The sequence below is a fragment of the Amphibalanus amphitrite genome, unplaced genomic scaffold (genome assembly GCF_019059575.1).
Source record: "Amphibalanus amphitrite isolate SeventyFive unplaced genomic scaffold, NRLGWU_Aamphi_draft 001106F_arrow, whole genome shotgun sequence".
NCBI classification, from domain to species: domain Eukaryota; kingdom Metazoa; phylum Arthropoda; class Thecostraca; order Balanomorpha; family Balanidae; genus Amphibalanus; species Amphibalanus amphitrite.
This window is the reverse complement of record NW_024882600.1, coordinates 66,760-82,940: the sequence shown is the minus strand read 5'-3', so window position 1 is coordinate 82,940 and position 16,181 is coordinate 66,760. Positions and strand designations below refer to the sequence as shown.

Sequence of the window (16,181 nt, the reverse complement as noted above, 5' to 3'; positions counted from 1 at the left end):
GTGTGCAAATAATGCAAATTCAATAAATTCATGAAGATATTATCAGCACAGGATCGTGTAATTTTTTTCTAGACCTTATTCCCACGGTAGACCAGGGATTTTCAGCACTCACCCTGGCTCCCTGCTCAAAGCCGCAAGCCTTCGAGGGAATGCGTGAAGGGAGCCGTGCTGACCTTTGTATAGGGGTTGTACTGAGTCGGAGCCGGAACCGAAGCCCGACCATTTTACTCGGAGCCGGAGCCGATTTTCCCCTCCGGAGCCGAAGCCGTCTGCCATTTTCACGGCTCCACATCCCTGCTTTGTAGCATTGATTTTGAGTAAAAAAAAAGTTTACTTATCGTCTTTCACGTGTTCATGAATGTGTTTCTACGCATCTGTATCCCGTCCCATTTCTGTGGAGTACAGTAAGAGATATTTCGCCGAACAATATACTCAAGCCCGTTGCACAAATTGCACACTTTGAATGAAAATATACACGGATGTATTTGCAGTCGCAAATAATACGATGATATTCATAACACATTTCACTACGATCCCTGCAATTGCCACACATTTGCCATCACAAAGCCCTGTCGTTGATGCTCACATCCCATGCAAAGCAATACTCACTTTTAGGACGTCTCTTATTCAATATGGCTACGTATTTGCAAAACATGCAGTTAATAATATTTGAAACTGAGACCTAACCAATAAGACATACCGTGGACAGGTAAGAAAAAACAAATAAACGTCTGGAGAATGACCTCAACGTCTCGATGTTGCCTAATTACAAAGAGCAATTTTCAGTTTCGAATCAAATACATGAAATAAATATAAACAAAATTTGTACATATACACTCAATATGGGGTTTATGATTAGCACGGCTACCTAAAACATCAATCCTGTCAGGTTGAGCCACTTATGTCCACACCCAGAGCAGGTCGCTTTGGAACACCACAAGATCCCATATTACCACCGAAAGCGGTCACCAATTGGTCTACTGATGAGCATCTTCAGAACATTCTCGACCGAAAAGCTATCAGTCCTGTCTGTGTTTTGGTTCGCTTCATTTGGGCTATGCGCACGTTTTTCTACTCCGGTTCTAGGGACGAGATGGCAGTCATCACGCGCTGCACCAGCTCGTTCTTTGACAGGTTGGTGACGCTGTCGTCATCCGGCAGGATAAACACGTGGCGCATTTCACCCTCGGCCCCGCCAGCCACATACACACTTCCTTACGTCATATTGTTTCTCGCCACGAGATCAAAGTTCAAAAGGTCGTGATGTAGGTAGTCTCCGCCCAGCCCGTCAGGTACTCCACCGGTTGGTCGGGTGCGGCCAGGTCCGCGCAACGCCGCCCTACTTCGGTCGACGCTCTGGTTGACAGGGATGGCGTTGTCGTACAGCTGCCTGTCGACTGAACAGCGATTCAAGACGCCACCCTTGACCCTCTGAAGCCGATCCCCGCAACGACCAGTGTTTGAACCTTGGTTGACCTGCAGCAAACAACAGAACACAATAATTAGGACATTTGTGAACAATAAATTAGGAAACTATATGTGTTATTATTCTACTTGTTCAGCAACTATTAATTTTAGAATATATTCAATAAAAAATTAAATACTTAATGTCACTTAAATTTCCACTGAATGCCACCAGGTGCACCAACAACTGTCATCTCATGCAGTTATATAAATTCTGCCAAAAAAGTAGATTTGAGGCCAGTTGTACCAACAGAAAAATAGGTGGCAGCTGGACTTTTTTTTGACTAAAAGTTACTTCACATACAGAGCATGAACGGTACAGCCCTATCCGTTTACGTGCCCATCATGTTAACGCTCCATATGTGAAGCAGTCTTTAGGCAAAAAAATCCAGCAGGCAGCTATTTGTGTTGATAAAACTGGCCTCTAAAATTAACATTGGCATGGACAATCCTGAACATTAACTATCCAGCATTCCCTGGACTGACGTACATTAGACACATAATTTTCTGGAAGATCACGCATAATGTAAATATGGCTTACACCATTCAGCAACTTGCTTTTGTTACACTTAAAATAAGCATCATTAAATATGTAGCAAAAATGGGCGAAGCAATTACAAGCCAAGCTTACATACCTACTATTTAGATAAGGCAAACACGAACATGCACTGCGACTTTTCAATCTTAACTTGGAACAAGTCAATAGCCTAGTTGCCCTTAAAAATTTAAATGCTACAAATAAAAGTTGTAGCAACAATTGGGTGAGTGAGACACAAGCAGAGGCTAAAACATCCAAATAATGTAAAATACAGGACATGCACTGCCCCAATTTCATGAGTCCACCCAACAATTCTATAATGTGAGACAAAACATTAGGCTTCTTGTAACTAATTTATACCGTAAATTTTAGAGGACATCATATTTCACTGAAATACTACACCTAAGACATCATTTTCAAAAAATATATAGCTTAAAAAAACAATAGAAGAGTGAGAAGGCGTCCCGCGCCGCTGACGTCGCTACCGCGCCATGTTCCTAAAACCATCTCTTAAAATGAGTTTTCGGTAAGAAACGTTAAGATCACATGCCTGAAATTGAAAAACACACTTCAAAGTGTCTTAAAATATGATCCATTGTTACTTACACTTCAGAAAAGGTCGCTTAAACAAAATAAAACCGGGAGCACTACGTTGCATCCGGACACCCACGACGCCGGCGCGAAATGGCGGGAACCGGAAATCGTGGCTAGATGCAAAGAAAAAGAATATTTCTTATAAATGAATTATACCACTAAATAACGCATTTTTTATTTTCTTTTAGACAAAATTATGAAAAAATTACAAAGGCTCGTCGTTAATGATAAACAGAGCAAATTTTAACAGCACGTTTTTGTTGAATTATGGCGGCGGAATCTTTATGCCATTCGTAAAGGTACGCGCGACAAACGGCTGATAGCCATGCAGCGAAAAATTGAAGCGGGGAAGTTTTTTGTATTGACTTGTCAAAAAATCTCGCCGTCATGGGGGTTATTTCCGCCGTAACGGGTCGTCTGAAGGTGGGAGTGTCCCAAATTGAATCAAAATATTGATTCTATGCCCATATATGGTCAAAGCTCCGCCCACCAGAATCAATATTTTGATGCCTCCATATTTTGATTCCCGCCGCCTAGTTTGCCCAACTGATGTGTTGAATATGAGGAGAAGGTAGTAATGACCAGTAATGACCATTCTGCCTATCAAACTGCCAGAAGGTGTGCTTGTAAGGTGATTGAAACTGCAGTACGGGTTGCAGATGTGGGTTTGACATTAGCATTGTTGTTGTAACCCCACTTGCTCTAATAAAATGGCAACATGGGGTTATGTACCCACTATTGCACAGCCTGGTATCAAGCTGGTTGATATGCGGAGGATAATGAAAGCATAAAACTTTTCTTTAGTGAATAGGAGCGTTGTGTCTTGTGACTTATGTCAAGTCATTTTAAATGAAATGATTGTGATTGTAACTTTTACTTCAATTATTATTATTGCTAGTTTTGACCTTTTTAATCATCAAGTTTTATGTGTACCAATTTCATATGCCTGTGTAATGTCTGTGCGGCTTTGTGCAGTGAGCGTGTCTTGAAACAAACCAATTTATTTTGTACCTGTTTTACTTCAACAAATGTATGTCAAAGGACAAATATGTCATGTCTATTATCATTGACACTACTACAGCTAACTTTGCCTACATTCCTATCTTTCAGAGGCATTCATCTGCTTTCCAGTGCAGTACCTAGGAGGCTGCAACTGAAACTCGCACAAAGGCAACCAAGTGTCACTTCATCAGCCTACAGTAACAGCCCATCTGTAATCAAGATATGGGTGAAGTGGCATAGAAGAACAACCAGTAAACATGAAAAGATGTATTTTGTTTTGAACTATTTCTTAGCATAACTGAACAGCAAAGTGCACACTTACTGCTTTTTATGTTTGCCCTGTGTGCACTGTGCAGTTTTGAATTATTTTAACTATGAAATGCTTTTGCTAACTACTCTCTTTACATAAGCTTCCTTTGTCATGCCTGTGTAATTTTGAGTTTACATGCATGATGTAAGCATGTTAGCATGTATTTCCCATGGCTTCATAAAACTACTTCCAAGCATTTGTTATGGACATTGGTGCTACCTATATATGATGCTTCAGATGTGTCCAGTAGTTGATGAAGGGAGAAGAGTAGTAGGACAGCTGATAGGCTGATAGCTATTACCAAAAATATGTGCTTGTCTGCACTTCGGGCTGTTCCATCATATGCAACCTCTATTTACTTCCTTGCGTTAGAAACACCCCATCTTTTGTTTCTTTCCTGTGCGCCCATTGTTTCCGTGGTGCTATAAACGTCAAGTTTGAAGTTGGTATCCACTATCCAAGTGAGCAAAATTTGCATTATTTCAGGCCGTCTTGAATCATTCGTCTTGAATTATATCCCTAACTGACATCCTGTTATTTGTCCTGCAATGTATGTGCCTGTGTCCGGCGTCCGCCCTTACCTCCGGCTCCAGCCTCCAACCAGGCCTGCTGAGCTCTGTCGCCGGCGCGGTGTGTCGCAACGTGCTGTTTCTCCACTCCACCCGACAGCTGCTAGGAATCATCCTGTGCCATGCGCCATGCGACACAGCAATTGTGCAGGTCACATTCGGAATGATTGGCTCCGCGTATGTGCATCCGGCCGGGTGCTAGTCGATATCAGGGACGTGGGTCGGACTTGTGGCGGCGTGCACTGTGTTGGTTGAAGTTGTTGTATTTCTGTTAGTGAAAAGCATTAATACATAACCGTGGCCGCAGCCCAATGTTATTGTGGATTTCAGAGGGAGTGGCCAGTCAGGAGGGCCCCATGTGGGTATAGATCCAGTGTCCAGTGGGATTGGCTAAGATTTCCGGCGATTGATAAACGCTTCTATGATAGTAAACCTATTGAGTTATGAGGGGAGGTCACGTGAGGGACCTGACCTTACTAAACTCTTGTGAAAACACGGCACATACGAACGGTAAGAAACAGACAGCTCTTCTTTCTGCCAAGTGTCATCTTTCTGTGAAGGATTTCTTGGCACTGAGTGTCCAGAAATTGCGTTGCTTTTGGACTGTGTAGAGGCTCACGAGCGATAACATAGGTCAACAACCTGACGTACCTTAAATATGCGACTTGTACCAGAAGATCCAGCTTGATCAAAGATTGTACATGTCAAATTTCAGCTCTTTAGCTCAAAAGAATTTTGAGTTATCGTAAAAACCGTCAGTGTGGCACCGTATCGCCTCCCCGCGCGGTCGGAAGGTAAAAGTTCGCCGGCTTTAACTAAACAAATAGTCGTCGTATCGCAAATTCATTGACGGCGTTCGAAGCGTCGTTCAATTTACTTTCGAAACATATCCTAACATTAACATTTATCTGCCTAGCGCAATCTCCAACAAGCAAAAGTTCCGTGCATGCGTCCTCATACAGTGTTAGCGGCCGCCGGCCGCCGGCCGCTGACCCACATTCGCGTCATCAGGGAATGCCGCAACTAATTTATTGTTTCCAACTTTTTTCCCGGAGCGTTCTACCTGGTTTATATAGCCTTGGGTCCGCTACACGTCAGCTATGCGTTGTTTGTAAATGTTTGCAGTCTTTATTGTTATCTTTTGACAAATTATATGACGTCATTGAATCTAGTTTTTTTTTAAACAAAGCAAAGCTGTTTTTTATACTAATATGTATGATTTACTTTCAAGAACTTCTAAACCGCTCGAAAAAGGCTCAAGTTGCAATATTTCTGCCATTTAAATGCACCTGATTTGCATGTAAAGGTACAATCGCGGTATGCATCACCATCTGAGCTGTAGACGTCACGTTCTAGTTTTGTGATTTCTTGTAAGAGAGTCAATATTTACAGAGCTATACGCTATGCGTTGTCACGTGATCTAAACTTTAATGATTAAAATATTGCTGCAGATTTTTTTGAAACTTCTTATATTTTCCTGTAAAAATTCATTTAATCATATCAATTTGCTTGTTTGTAATATAAATAGCCAAATCTTTGAGGAAAAAATGTGACTAATTGATGCACCCACGTGATTATTGCGAGACATTAATTACCTCGAGGCTGATCTGAGGCGAATCCTCCGCGCTGTATTTGACGCGGTGGCCAAAACACGTGAAAGTATTTGATTGAAAGTATTTTGAAATTTGAATTAAGTGTTTTTAAAGGAAGATGAGAGAAGATGGGCCAGCTATTTGTGATGGGAAGAACTACATCATCATCAAAGGATCCTTTATGAAGCTTGCGAAGTTGAAGACCCAAAAGTATGATTGTGCCCTGTGTATATTTCATATACGTTTGTAAAATATTTGGTGCTAATGTGACATGTGAAACGCAATTAGTGTGAAATTAGGGTATTAGCGAGAACAAAAGGTACTAGCACTCGATACTCGATCATGTATTACGATAGGTTAAATGGCGACACACATTTCCAGTTCATGGCTCACACACTGCAATACTCAAACATGGCTGGTCTTAAAACGGAACTGGCGTGTCTTTCGATATGGGTTCCTTTCTTTTCCTTGCCACTCCTTCCTGTGACTGTTTACTTGGTGAAGGGAACCAACCAGGTAAGTAAACCAGGTAAGTGAATGATACCTAACCTACGTACCTACTTTTTTGTAATCCTAATCCGATTCCTTGTAAAACTTTCATTTTTCTCAGTTTTCTCCAAAGCTGTATCCAAATGCTTTGCACCACTCTTCTATCTCCCTCCCATTATAGCCCGGAGGCCCTATGGCGCTGCCCTGATGCCTGAAGCCAGACTGGAAAGCATGCATATACTACCTACGCTAGATGCCAGCTGTGGGCCCGCGAGACCCTCTTGCGCTACAATTTGGTGCAAGTGATTTTGCGCTGAAATTTCTGCATGATTTGCTCCGAAAATTGGGTGCCTATTTGTGCCAAAATTAAGCCACTTTTATATAAAACATGTGTGCACCTCTACCAATCAAGGCAATTTCAACCAGACAGAGCATTCCATGGCCTTCTCTGGCTCTCCCACGCTTGAGCTGCTGAATAAGTTTTTTTTTGTATTTCTACAGAAACCTAATGCCTCAATATGCTTGGCACACCGTAGCGTTGTGCCGTGAAAAAAGCCGTAGCCGGCAGTTCCAGGCAGGGCTGTGGAGTTGGAGTGGACAGTTGTGACCGGAGTAGGACTTAAGAGTCTATTTTAGAAACCCGAGCAGGAGTCGGAATCACCGAAAATCTGTCGACTCCGCAGCCCTGCTAGGTCTGCGGATTTGGAGTCGGTCGGAGTCGCAATTCTGCCCAGAGTCGGAGTCGGAGTCGGAGCTGGTTTTTGAAAGTCGGAGTCGGAGTCGCCGAAAATCCATCGATTCCGCAGCCCTGGTTCCAGGGCCACAGAAATAAGCAGAGCAGTGTGCTTGAGGCTGGCGGGGGGTAGCGTAGTAGCATGTGCTCCGGCACATCAGCCCCTGCTCAGCACACAGCGCGGGGCACTGCTTGTCTGAGCACTGGTGGCACGCCGCAGTTTAGACTTAGAGACAACCGATTTGGTGCACATACTGGAGCGAGCGGCCCCAGTGGCCCGCCCTCATCTGGTGCACCGAAACGGCGTCCTCTCGGTCCTCTCCGGGGATACAGAGCGGCGGCGTGCTCCCGAGGAGTGGCTTGAATAGTGACTCGGACCAGTTGTGCCATTGATGCGAGGCCGCACAGTGATGAATGAACCGCCCTGGTCAGCGAGCAGGCATTTGACATTTGCGGGCAGGGCGGCCGGTTGTTCCGCCAAGTTGTCCGCGCTCTCATTCCCCTCGATACCGCAGTCGGCAGGAACCCACTGCAGTAGTACTTAACGATGCTCGGCGATGTTCAACAAGGTCTCATGCAATAGGTAGGTACCCCGAGTTTTAAACTTTTAGGAGTTGAACTGTGGTAATGACTAGATATTGCGATCCCGGAACGTTTTGCCAATCCCGAGATCCCGAAAGTTTTTATTTCGGATCCCGGGATCCCGGTCTTGTCACTAAATGTCATAAGAGTGATTTCCTGCTGGCATATTTTGCGTCTTTTAGCTTACCACAAACAAAGAAGCAACCAAAAGCCATCCTTAGACCATGTCATTTGCATTAAAAACGATTGACTTTGCGAAGAAAACGTTTCGATTTGAAACGAAAACATTAGCATTTATTCCCAATTGGCCTTTATAAAACTGTGCGTTGACCAGTATGTTCACTAGAAGGGTTCCAGCACATCCATGCCTCACTCACTCTTCGTCTACGCTACTCGTAGTTAGCGCGACAGTTTTAAGCCATTGCTGGTAGGTCTGTCAGTGTCTACTTTAAAACTCGCAAGCAGTGTACGCCAAATTTGGCAGCTCCCTATTTCACAATGTTTTCAAGACGTCGCTTGGTCACTTCACCTCCTTCCGGTTCTGCTTTCATCACTAATGTCTCTCAGAATTTGCTCGAAAGTCGCTTTGAGAGCAGAGTCACTGACTGGGAGAGCTCCATCGTATCGCCTCTAACCTAATACATCCAAAGTCCAATCCGTACCTAGTCCAGTCATGACGGCGTGTTTGACGCGCAATATAACGCACGTACTGCCGGGGTTGCGGGGTTGCGGCTCGGCATAGGGCGGTAGGAGTCTTATTTAGTTTCATTCATTGTGTTACCATTCTTTGCAAGCGGCGCCAAAGAGATAAGTGCGTAGCACTTTTGCGCCAATTGCTTATGTAATTTATGAATTTTATGTTGTTGCAGTGTGAATAAATCTCTCTCTCTCTCTCTCTCTCTCTCTCTCTCTCTCTCTCTCTCTCTCTCTCTCTCTCTCTCTCTCTCTCTCTCTCTCTCTCTCTCTCTCTCTCTCTCTCTCTCTCTCTCTCTCTCTCTCTCTCTCTCGCTCTCGCTCTCGCTCTCGCTCTCGCTCTCGCTCTCGCTCTCGCTCTCGCTCTCGCTCTCGCTCTCGCTCTCGCTCTCGCTCTCGCTCTCGCTCTCGCTCTCGCTCTCGCTCTCGCTCTCGCTCTCGCTCTCGCTCTCGCTCTCGCTCTCGCTCTCGCTCTCGCTCTCGCTCTCGCTCTCGCTCTCGCTCTCTCTCTCTCTCTCTCTCTCTCTCTCTCTCTCTCTCTCTCTCTCTCTCTCTCTCTCTCTCTCTCTCCACTCTACCGTCTTCAACGTTTGAATCAGTGAGCTCTGCCGTCACTTGCGTGACATCTGTGACATCTTTCTGCGACACGAGCTCAAAGACTGTCTTGATGACCTCTTTTGTTCCGGCCACGGACGGGCAAGTCAGAATCGCTGAACGATCTGTGATCCTGATAAAGATGTTGCAGCGCTGATGCTGCAATTTTTTTGGCGTTCGGGACCCTTTTTCGTACGTATTTAAGCGGCTTAACCGCTGTGAGTGATACCCGGGCGCTACCAACACGGTCGATTGTGGACGGCCAAAACGGGGTGCCAACTAAATAGTTTATCTGCTTTATGTCACGTAGCACCATGAACAGTGTAAACAAGACTCGTGCAGCGGATGCATTCTTTTTATGGTGAAAAACTGATTTTTCGGGATCCCGGGATCGGCGGAATTTCGGGATCGGGATTAAAATCCCGCCGGGCTCCCGGGATCCCGATCCCGGGATTGCAGTCTCTAGTAATGACAGACAAAGTTTTTTTAGAGGTGTACTCCCGGTGTCCTGATGACCTAACAATATGTGACCAGTGGGTCAAAAAATCACACACCCGATGCTTAATTGATGATAATTTATTATTATCTATACAAAGTTTCTTCTGCGAAAACCACAGCACTTTACTGCGTGGTTTTCCTTATACACAGTACTCACACAAACTTGCGGGTATGGTAAAAAATCCCCCGACCCTACCTAAGCGAAGGTTAGGTACCTAAGCGATTTACAACCGATGAGCTCGAGGGCACTGAATGTTTTGTCGCGACCGACTGCTTTTACGCGACTTGTTCGCGGAAAAAAAAAATCTAGACGGAAACCATACGTCCCTTCTTCCCCCCCCCCCCCACCGTCATCCTGCGAGGGTTGTTTACCTTAAGTATTTTCCTTAAGTAAAGATCATTAGATACCCCTTCGAGTAATAGGACCCTTTACTCAAGAGGCGTCTCCTCCTCTTCTGATGAAGACGAGTTGGCTGCCACGCTCGTTGTGGCCATGACAGGACCAGCACCACTCAATGTGTTATCCTTACAATCTGCCTTTCGCACTGGTAAAGTGGTTAATCCTCACATGCCAAAGGTAATTGCTGAGCACCCTTTTAGCTCTCAGTCGGCTATTTATCATACACATGCTGAATTTTGATTGAGTAAAAAATGTAATACTTGCCAGTCTGTGTCAGACCTAGGAGAGTAAGTATGAGCTTCGCGTACTTCGTATCCTGCCTGCGCTTTGAGCTACCGTGCTGCAGTTTTTGCTGGCTCGGGTGCATCTGTATTTCTAATTTATGTCACTCACCTGTGCTGCAGCCGGCTAACCTGCCTTTGCCATTGCCAGGCAATGTCAGCTGGGTCGGGCATCTGTGGACGTGGCCGGCCTGCTCGGGCACCCAGTCGGCACACAGTTCAGACTACACTCTGGTGGAGGCAAGCAGCGCCTGATGCGGCCGGAGCCTGTCGAACACACAGAGGACCTGGCGGATGCCATAGCTGCCGGTCAGTCTGGGGCCTGTCTCGGCGTGGGACATTTGGCAGCCTTGGGCAGGGTCCAACAGCCCAGCTTAATGTCTGGGCTGCTTAGCATAAGTTAGGTGATTATGTAAAGTTAGAAGCATCATGTTTTCCGTCCTATTTTTTTATTATAATTATTGTATCATCGTGAATCTTCATTAACATATCTACCTGGGGCCGTATTCACGTCGATCATTTTCGTAAGAATTTTCTTAAGTTTGACCTACTTCTTAAGTAAATTTTTTTATTCACGTGAACTCCGTCGATAAAAACTTAAGAAGTGTTGACGTGAATACCAAATCATACTTACGAAAGAAAATCGACTTACGAAGTCGACGTGAATACGGCCCCTGGTCAGTTCGCTGTTAACAGTAAAAATCAGCAATTTTCACTAATGAGCATGCATGGAGTTCCATTACGGTCGCATGATGCTCTGTTATGGTCGAACTGCAGCGTTTGGCTTCATACCGACCGGCTCTGAGACGTGGTGTTCACACCCACAGACGAGAGTGCGGCCGACAACCGTAACCTGCTGGCCAATCAGACGTCACAGGCCATGACCAAGGAGCGCATCATGGAGATGAGGGAGCAGGGCGCCACCGGGAGGGAGATCGTCACCACCATCGTCGATAACAGCACGTACGGCGTGGGGTCCCCCTGATTCAGCACGGGGGATCTTAGACTCGGGAGGCTACTTCAGGTGTCGGGATAGAACGTGTTTTCGAGGAAATTGTGTTATAACTTATTGATAAGATATATTCATTAGATATTTTAAGAATTCAGAGATTCTGTTTTTTTTTTGGGGGGGGGGGATTTGTGTCTTTTTTTATCATGTGTTCCCTCTCTATAGGCATGGTTGCAACTTTAGTTGTATGCTTTACAAAGCCGACATGGAGTGTTCGGTCTTTCATGTTTTGACCATTACTTTTCCTGTGTCTGAATATTTTGATCTTGAGCTGATTACTTGTTTTCATTCACAGATCATTTCAGGGGAAAACTGAGTTTTCGCAAGCGAAATATGTGCGGAAGAAGCAGAAAAAGTATTTCGAGTTCATCAGTGTTCAAGAGCCGACGGTCAGACTGGTCGCCAGTATGTACTACATGCAGGACCCGCTGAAGATCATGTCAGTTGTATTGCAGCGGCGTAACGTTGTAATTGCTCCGCGCACCCTGCGTTGTCCTGAACAATGCACAGTTCACAGATATCGATCAATGTAGCTCGACATAATTGGTAGAATTTTGTGCCTTGCCGATGTTAACTTGTGCTTAGTTTGTTCGAGGCGTAAAGTACATCAATACACATATTCTATCTCATTTATAAAAACGTCAACAAAAAGCGTACGTTTAAAAAGAATTGTTTTAAGCCAAGCTTTGATGATTATATCCTATCGCCAATCATTTCATTTCGAGGAACCGCATTGATCTGTTTATTTAGGTACCGTATCCCGTCTAACACCGTACCTCTTCTGTTAAACAGTTAAACATCCTGACACACATTCACATGCCGACTATAACTGACCTGTTCGTCTGATGCTGTGTCCCCTACCGACCCGTCTGTCTGACCATCCGTCCCCGTATTTACCCCTCAGTCTGACATCGTCTTCCGTACCACTCCGTCCAGCACATATTCCGTACTGATTAACACTCTCACTACCCGTCCGTTTTCGCCAGGAACCTGCGTGTGGACTCGCTGAGCCAGCTGCTGACGGCGTGCAGTGTCCGGCCGGGCGGCCGCTACCTGGTGCTCGAGTCGGGCTGCCTGGCGGTGACTGTGGCGGCCGTGCTGGAGCGGCTCGGCGGCCACGGTCACCTGGTGCACCTGTTCCAGGGAGGCACGCCGCAGAGGTAGGATTCCGACGGAGAATTCGGGGGGGGGGGGTTCGCTGGAGCTGAGGTAGGGACGGGGAAATATCTCTTTAGGGAAGCACGCCACGGAGGTAGGGAAGGGGGCCATCACTTGGGCCATGAGGGTGCGCCGTAATGGTTGGGGCTGAAGTCATATCCTCTTCAAAGTCGGTAACGCGTAGAGGGCAGAGCTCCGGACTGTAACTGAGCTACGAACACCCATCCTAGCGCTACGAGCATTGTCTAATGTTGCGTTTACTGGTTTCCAGGCACGCGGTGGACGCCATCAACTTCACATCTGACCAGCTGGCCTGCCTGTCGTGTCTGGACCTGCGCACACTGATGACCCACCACCCTGCCGATCCCACCGCCTCCGCCCCCACCGCCTCTGCAGCTCCCGCTTCTGGCGCTTCCCCCGCCAGTGCAGAGGCTCAGGCCGACAAGACGGCCGCAGCGGACCAGAAAACGGCCGCTCCGAATGGTGAGACCGCGTTAACGGCGGAAGAATCGTCGAAACCAGCTGCCGACGGGATCCCGTCATCAGGTGGAGGCGGTGACGCCACACCTATAGATGGTGGTGATGAGGTCATAACTGACGGCGGTGATGACGTCACACCCGCGACTGAGGATCCCGCAGCGGCGGCAGAGGAAGTCGAGGGAACGGAGGCACAGGAGTCGAGGAAGCGCCGCCTCAGTGGTAGCCAGGCGGAGACCGGAGAGCGAAAATCCAAGGTGGGCGCGGTTTTGTTTTTGACGTACCATGTGGGGCGGAATCACATGCAGGCACAATTGTAGAGGTTGTAAATTCAATTTTGCACAAAGAACAATATTAGTGTCAAAAGTGTAAGGTCTTTAGTTAAAGGTAGTGTGCCAGCTTTCCTGGACCGTATGGAGTTAATGGCCCAGATAAGGAGAACCGGATTTTTAGAACTTATCCATACCTTCAAAACTCATGGAAACGTCTTAAATTCTTCAAATTTTGAGTACCCCAGTGCGAAATTCGCCCCGACGGGTTGTCGGTCGTACCCCAACCACATTTCACACCACTATGAACAATAAATGCACACACTGAAATCGCTATTACCGATATGCTCGCTCATCCAATCAAGTTTCGATAAACCCGTTCATCATCATCTCCTGCGGTTTCGAACACGTCTGTTAGGTGGTGCGGTAGACCGCGCCCAAAGCCAGGGCCCCGGTAACGTGAGGTAGCCGAGTCGGGGCAGCGTGCGCTGACCCAAGCCGGGGCCGCACGTCCTCCCGGTGTCATGTGATAGCCCGGGGCTGCCCGCGGGGATGCGGTAGACCGCGCCCAAAGCTGCGGCCCCGGCTTGGGTCAGCGCACGCTGCCCCGACTCGTCTACCTCACGTTACCGGGGCCCTGGCTTTGGGCGCGGCTTCTGCTCATACTTTGTGGTGCGGTGGTGGTGCGTCGGGCCGCGCGCTCTGACTTCGGCCAAGAAAAATGCGTCAGCTGATCATTGTCATTTCTGCCACTTGCGTGTGGTGAAATGGGGTCATAACTTAAGAGACGGCTTTTTCATATCAATTATTTTACATAAAATCATATTTCAAACCATAAATAATGTTCGACAGCCAAATAAAAGAAACAATACTAATACAGGCTTACAGTTTAAGGCTCGACATTGTGTTGTCTACGATTAGACAGCTGATCTCATTCCCGTACGTCGTAACTCTATAATGACCTTTGCTTATTGTCACATGTGCGCCGCATTCGCGATTGTTGCCGACGCCTGTTTGCAGTTCATCCCACTACAGTTGTTATACATATCGAAAAACCGATAAACTTTTAGGCGAAAAAGGCACTATTCCAGGCCCATTTTTGATTTTTTTTTTTTGCGATATTAGGTAAAAACAGAAGCTTCTCATCCTAGGAAAAATAAAATGGGAAATCTTTCAAAGGTGGCACACTACCTTTAAACGCTGATGACGATTCAGTGTGCGAGAAGTTCAAGTAACGCTTACATTGTTTTACCATTTAGGGCCTTGGTTTTACCTACATCTAAACCGTCGACTTTCCGCACTGCCAACCCCAGCTAACAATGCTCTCACCGCGCTCCTCTCCTCCGCCCTCAGTACGCCAGGACGCGCTGCGAGGACTCTGAGCTGGCGCTGAACATGCTGTCCTCAAAGGAGATGGACGGCCTGCTGCTGTGCTGCCGACAGCATCCCGTCAACCTCCTGCGCTACCTGCTGCGCTTCCTCGCCGTGTCGCGGCCATTCGCAGTCTTCTGTCCATATAAAGAGGTACGCTCGCAGGTCTCAGCCATGAGACATCTTGCGTGCATTGTCACCACTGGTTGGAGTCTTACTCTTTTTGTCTTGCCTTTGTGTAGAGTATTGGCATTCTCTTGCTTGGTCTTGAAAATTCTAGAGGTGGGTTATGGCATAGTTACGTCAGCGATTTTTTCCCATGGTCCATTTTATTAACTCCATTTACCATTTAATCCATTTTACTAGTAAATGCCTCTACATGAGGATCAGGAAGAGCGTGCGGGTTAATCGGTCATTCGCGTTTTGCGTGTTATCCCGTATTGGGATGGCATGATAAGTGTAAGTACGTTTTTAGGTCTCGTTTACCAATCTAGCGAAAAGCTGCTCCAGGTGTGCCATGTCTGGCATGGTCACTCTCGGTGTTGCTTTTGACCTGTGGTGGCGGTGTGTTTCAGCCGCTGTTGGAGTGCTATTTCGCCATGAAAGCCGAGGGCTGCATCATGCTGAAAGTCACCGAGACGTGGCTAAGAAATTACCAGGTAAGTAACTAAAACCGGCGTCCTTGCGTCAAAGAAATTCAAGAGATCGACTGCTTTTGCCTATATCAAGTTAAACTGGTATTGAGCACTGGGTTTTCCAACAAATATATTTTTTCCTAATCGTGGCGTGACGGGCATGTTTGCTCGCATTGTGTTAGCCTTGCCTTGTGCTGGAAAATGTAAGTTACATGCTTTTCAGTAATGAGCACGGCTGGATTAATGGGTAACATTTACGTAATGAGGCCGAACTATGTAAGCTATCGCACTATAAGTACAGTTACACTCACAAGATTACAACTTACACCAAATAAGGCAGTAAGAGCAGTGCGGTCCTGTCTTAACTCTCCCTCCCCCTCCCCCGCCCGACCTGTCTCAGGTGCTTCCTGAGCGGACTCACCCCGAGATCAACATGTCGGGCGGCGGCGGCTACATCCTCTCCGGCTTCAAGGTGGACCGCTCGCTCAACAGGGCGGCCGTCACGGACTGACCGGTGGACGGGCCCGCCCACCGACCTCTATGTTACAGTCCGGGGGACACCCACAGTCACAGGCAGGGAGCTGGGCGCGTCGCCACTGGTCTGTGTTAGTATGTGATGACAACCGCGCCACGGTCATTGCTGATCTTTGTTTTCATATGATCGACTTTTTGTCATACATTGATAAAGATCGTCCCCTACTGGTTTAGTCTGAAAGCTATGATTGTTTGACAAAAGTCCTGATATATTTATCGATGGTAGTTATTAAATACTAATGGAACAATTAACTTCTAGATACTCGGTTAGTAAGGGAACACTCAGTCGCGTTTGGCAAAAACCGTATAGTACCACAATTACGCGCGAGTTGAAGAGCTCAACCACTGTGCGACTAGTACGCACTTTGAATGCGTCACTTTTCACATAT

The 16,181-nt window shown here is 46.6% G+C and overlaps 1 protein-coding gene and 1 long non-coding RNA gene across 2 annotated transcripts; one reads left to right on the top strand and one right to left on the bottom strand.

Moving 5' to 3' along the window:
- Positions 1-464: 464 nt before the first annotated feature.
- LOC122370181 lies at positions 465-3,126 on the bottom strand. The gene is made up of 2 exons (XR_006254531.1): positions 2,609-3,126; positions 465-1,476 (listed from the first exon to the last, which is right to left on the bottom strand). It is a non-coding gene; the product is annotated as an uncharacterized LOC122370181 (long non-coding RNA).
- A 2,747-nt stretch (positions 3,127-5,873) lies between these two features.
- LOC122370177 (tRNA (adenine(58)-N(1))-methyltransferase non-catalytic subunit TRM6-like) lies at positions 5,874-15,950 on the top strand. The gene is made up of 9 exons (XM_043345546.1): positions 5,874-6,279; positions 10,491-10,648; positions 11,167-11,302; positions 11,644-11,787; positions 12,335-12,508; positions 12,778-13,240; positions 14,606-14,776; positions 15,199-15,282; positions 15,659-15,950. Exons 1-9 carry the CDS (start codon positions 6,188-6,190, stop codon positions 15,767-15,769), a joined length of 1,533 nt encoding a protein of 510 aa, XP_043201481.1. The 5' UTR covers positions 5,874-6,187; the 3' UTR covers positions 15,770-15,950.
- Positions 15,951-16,181: the final 231 nt, after the last annotated feature.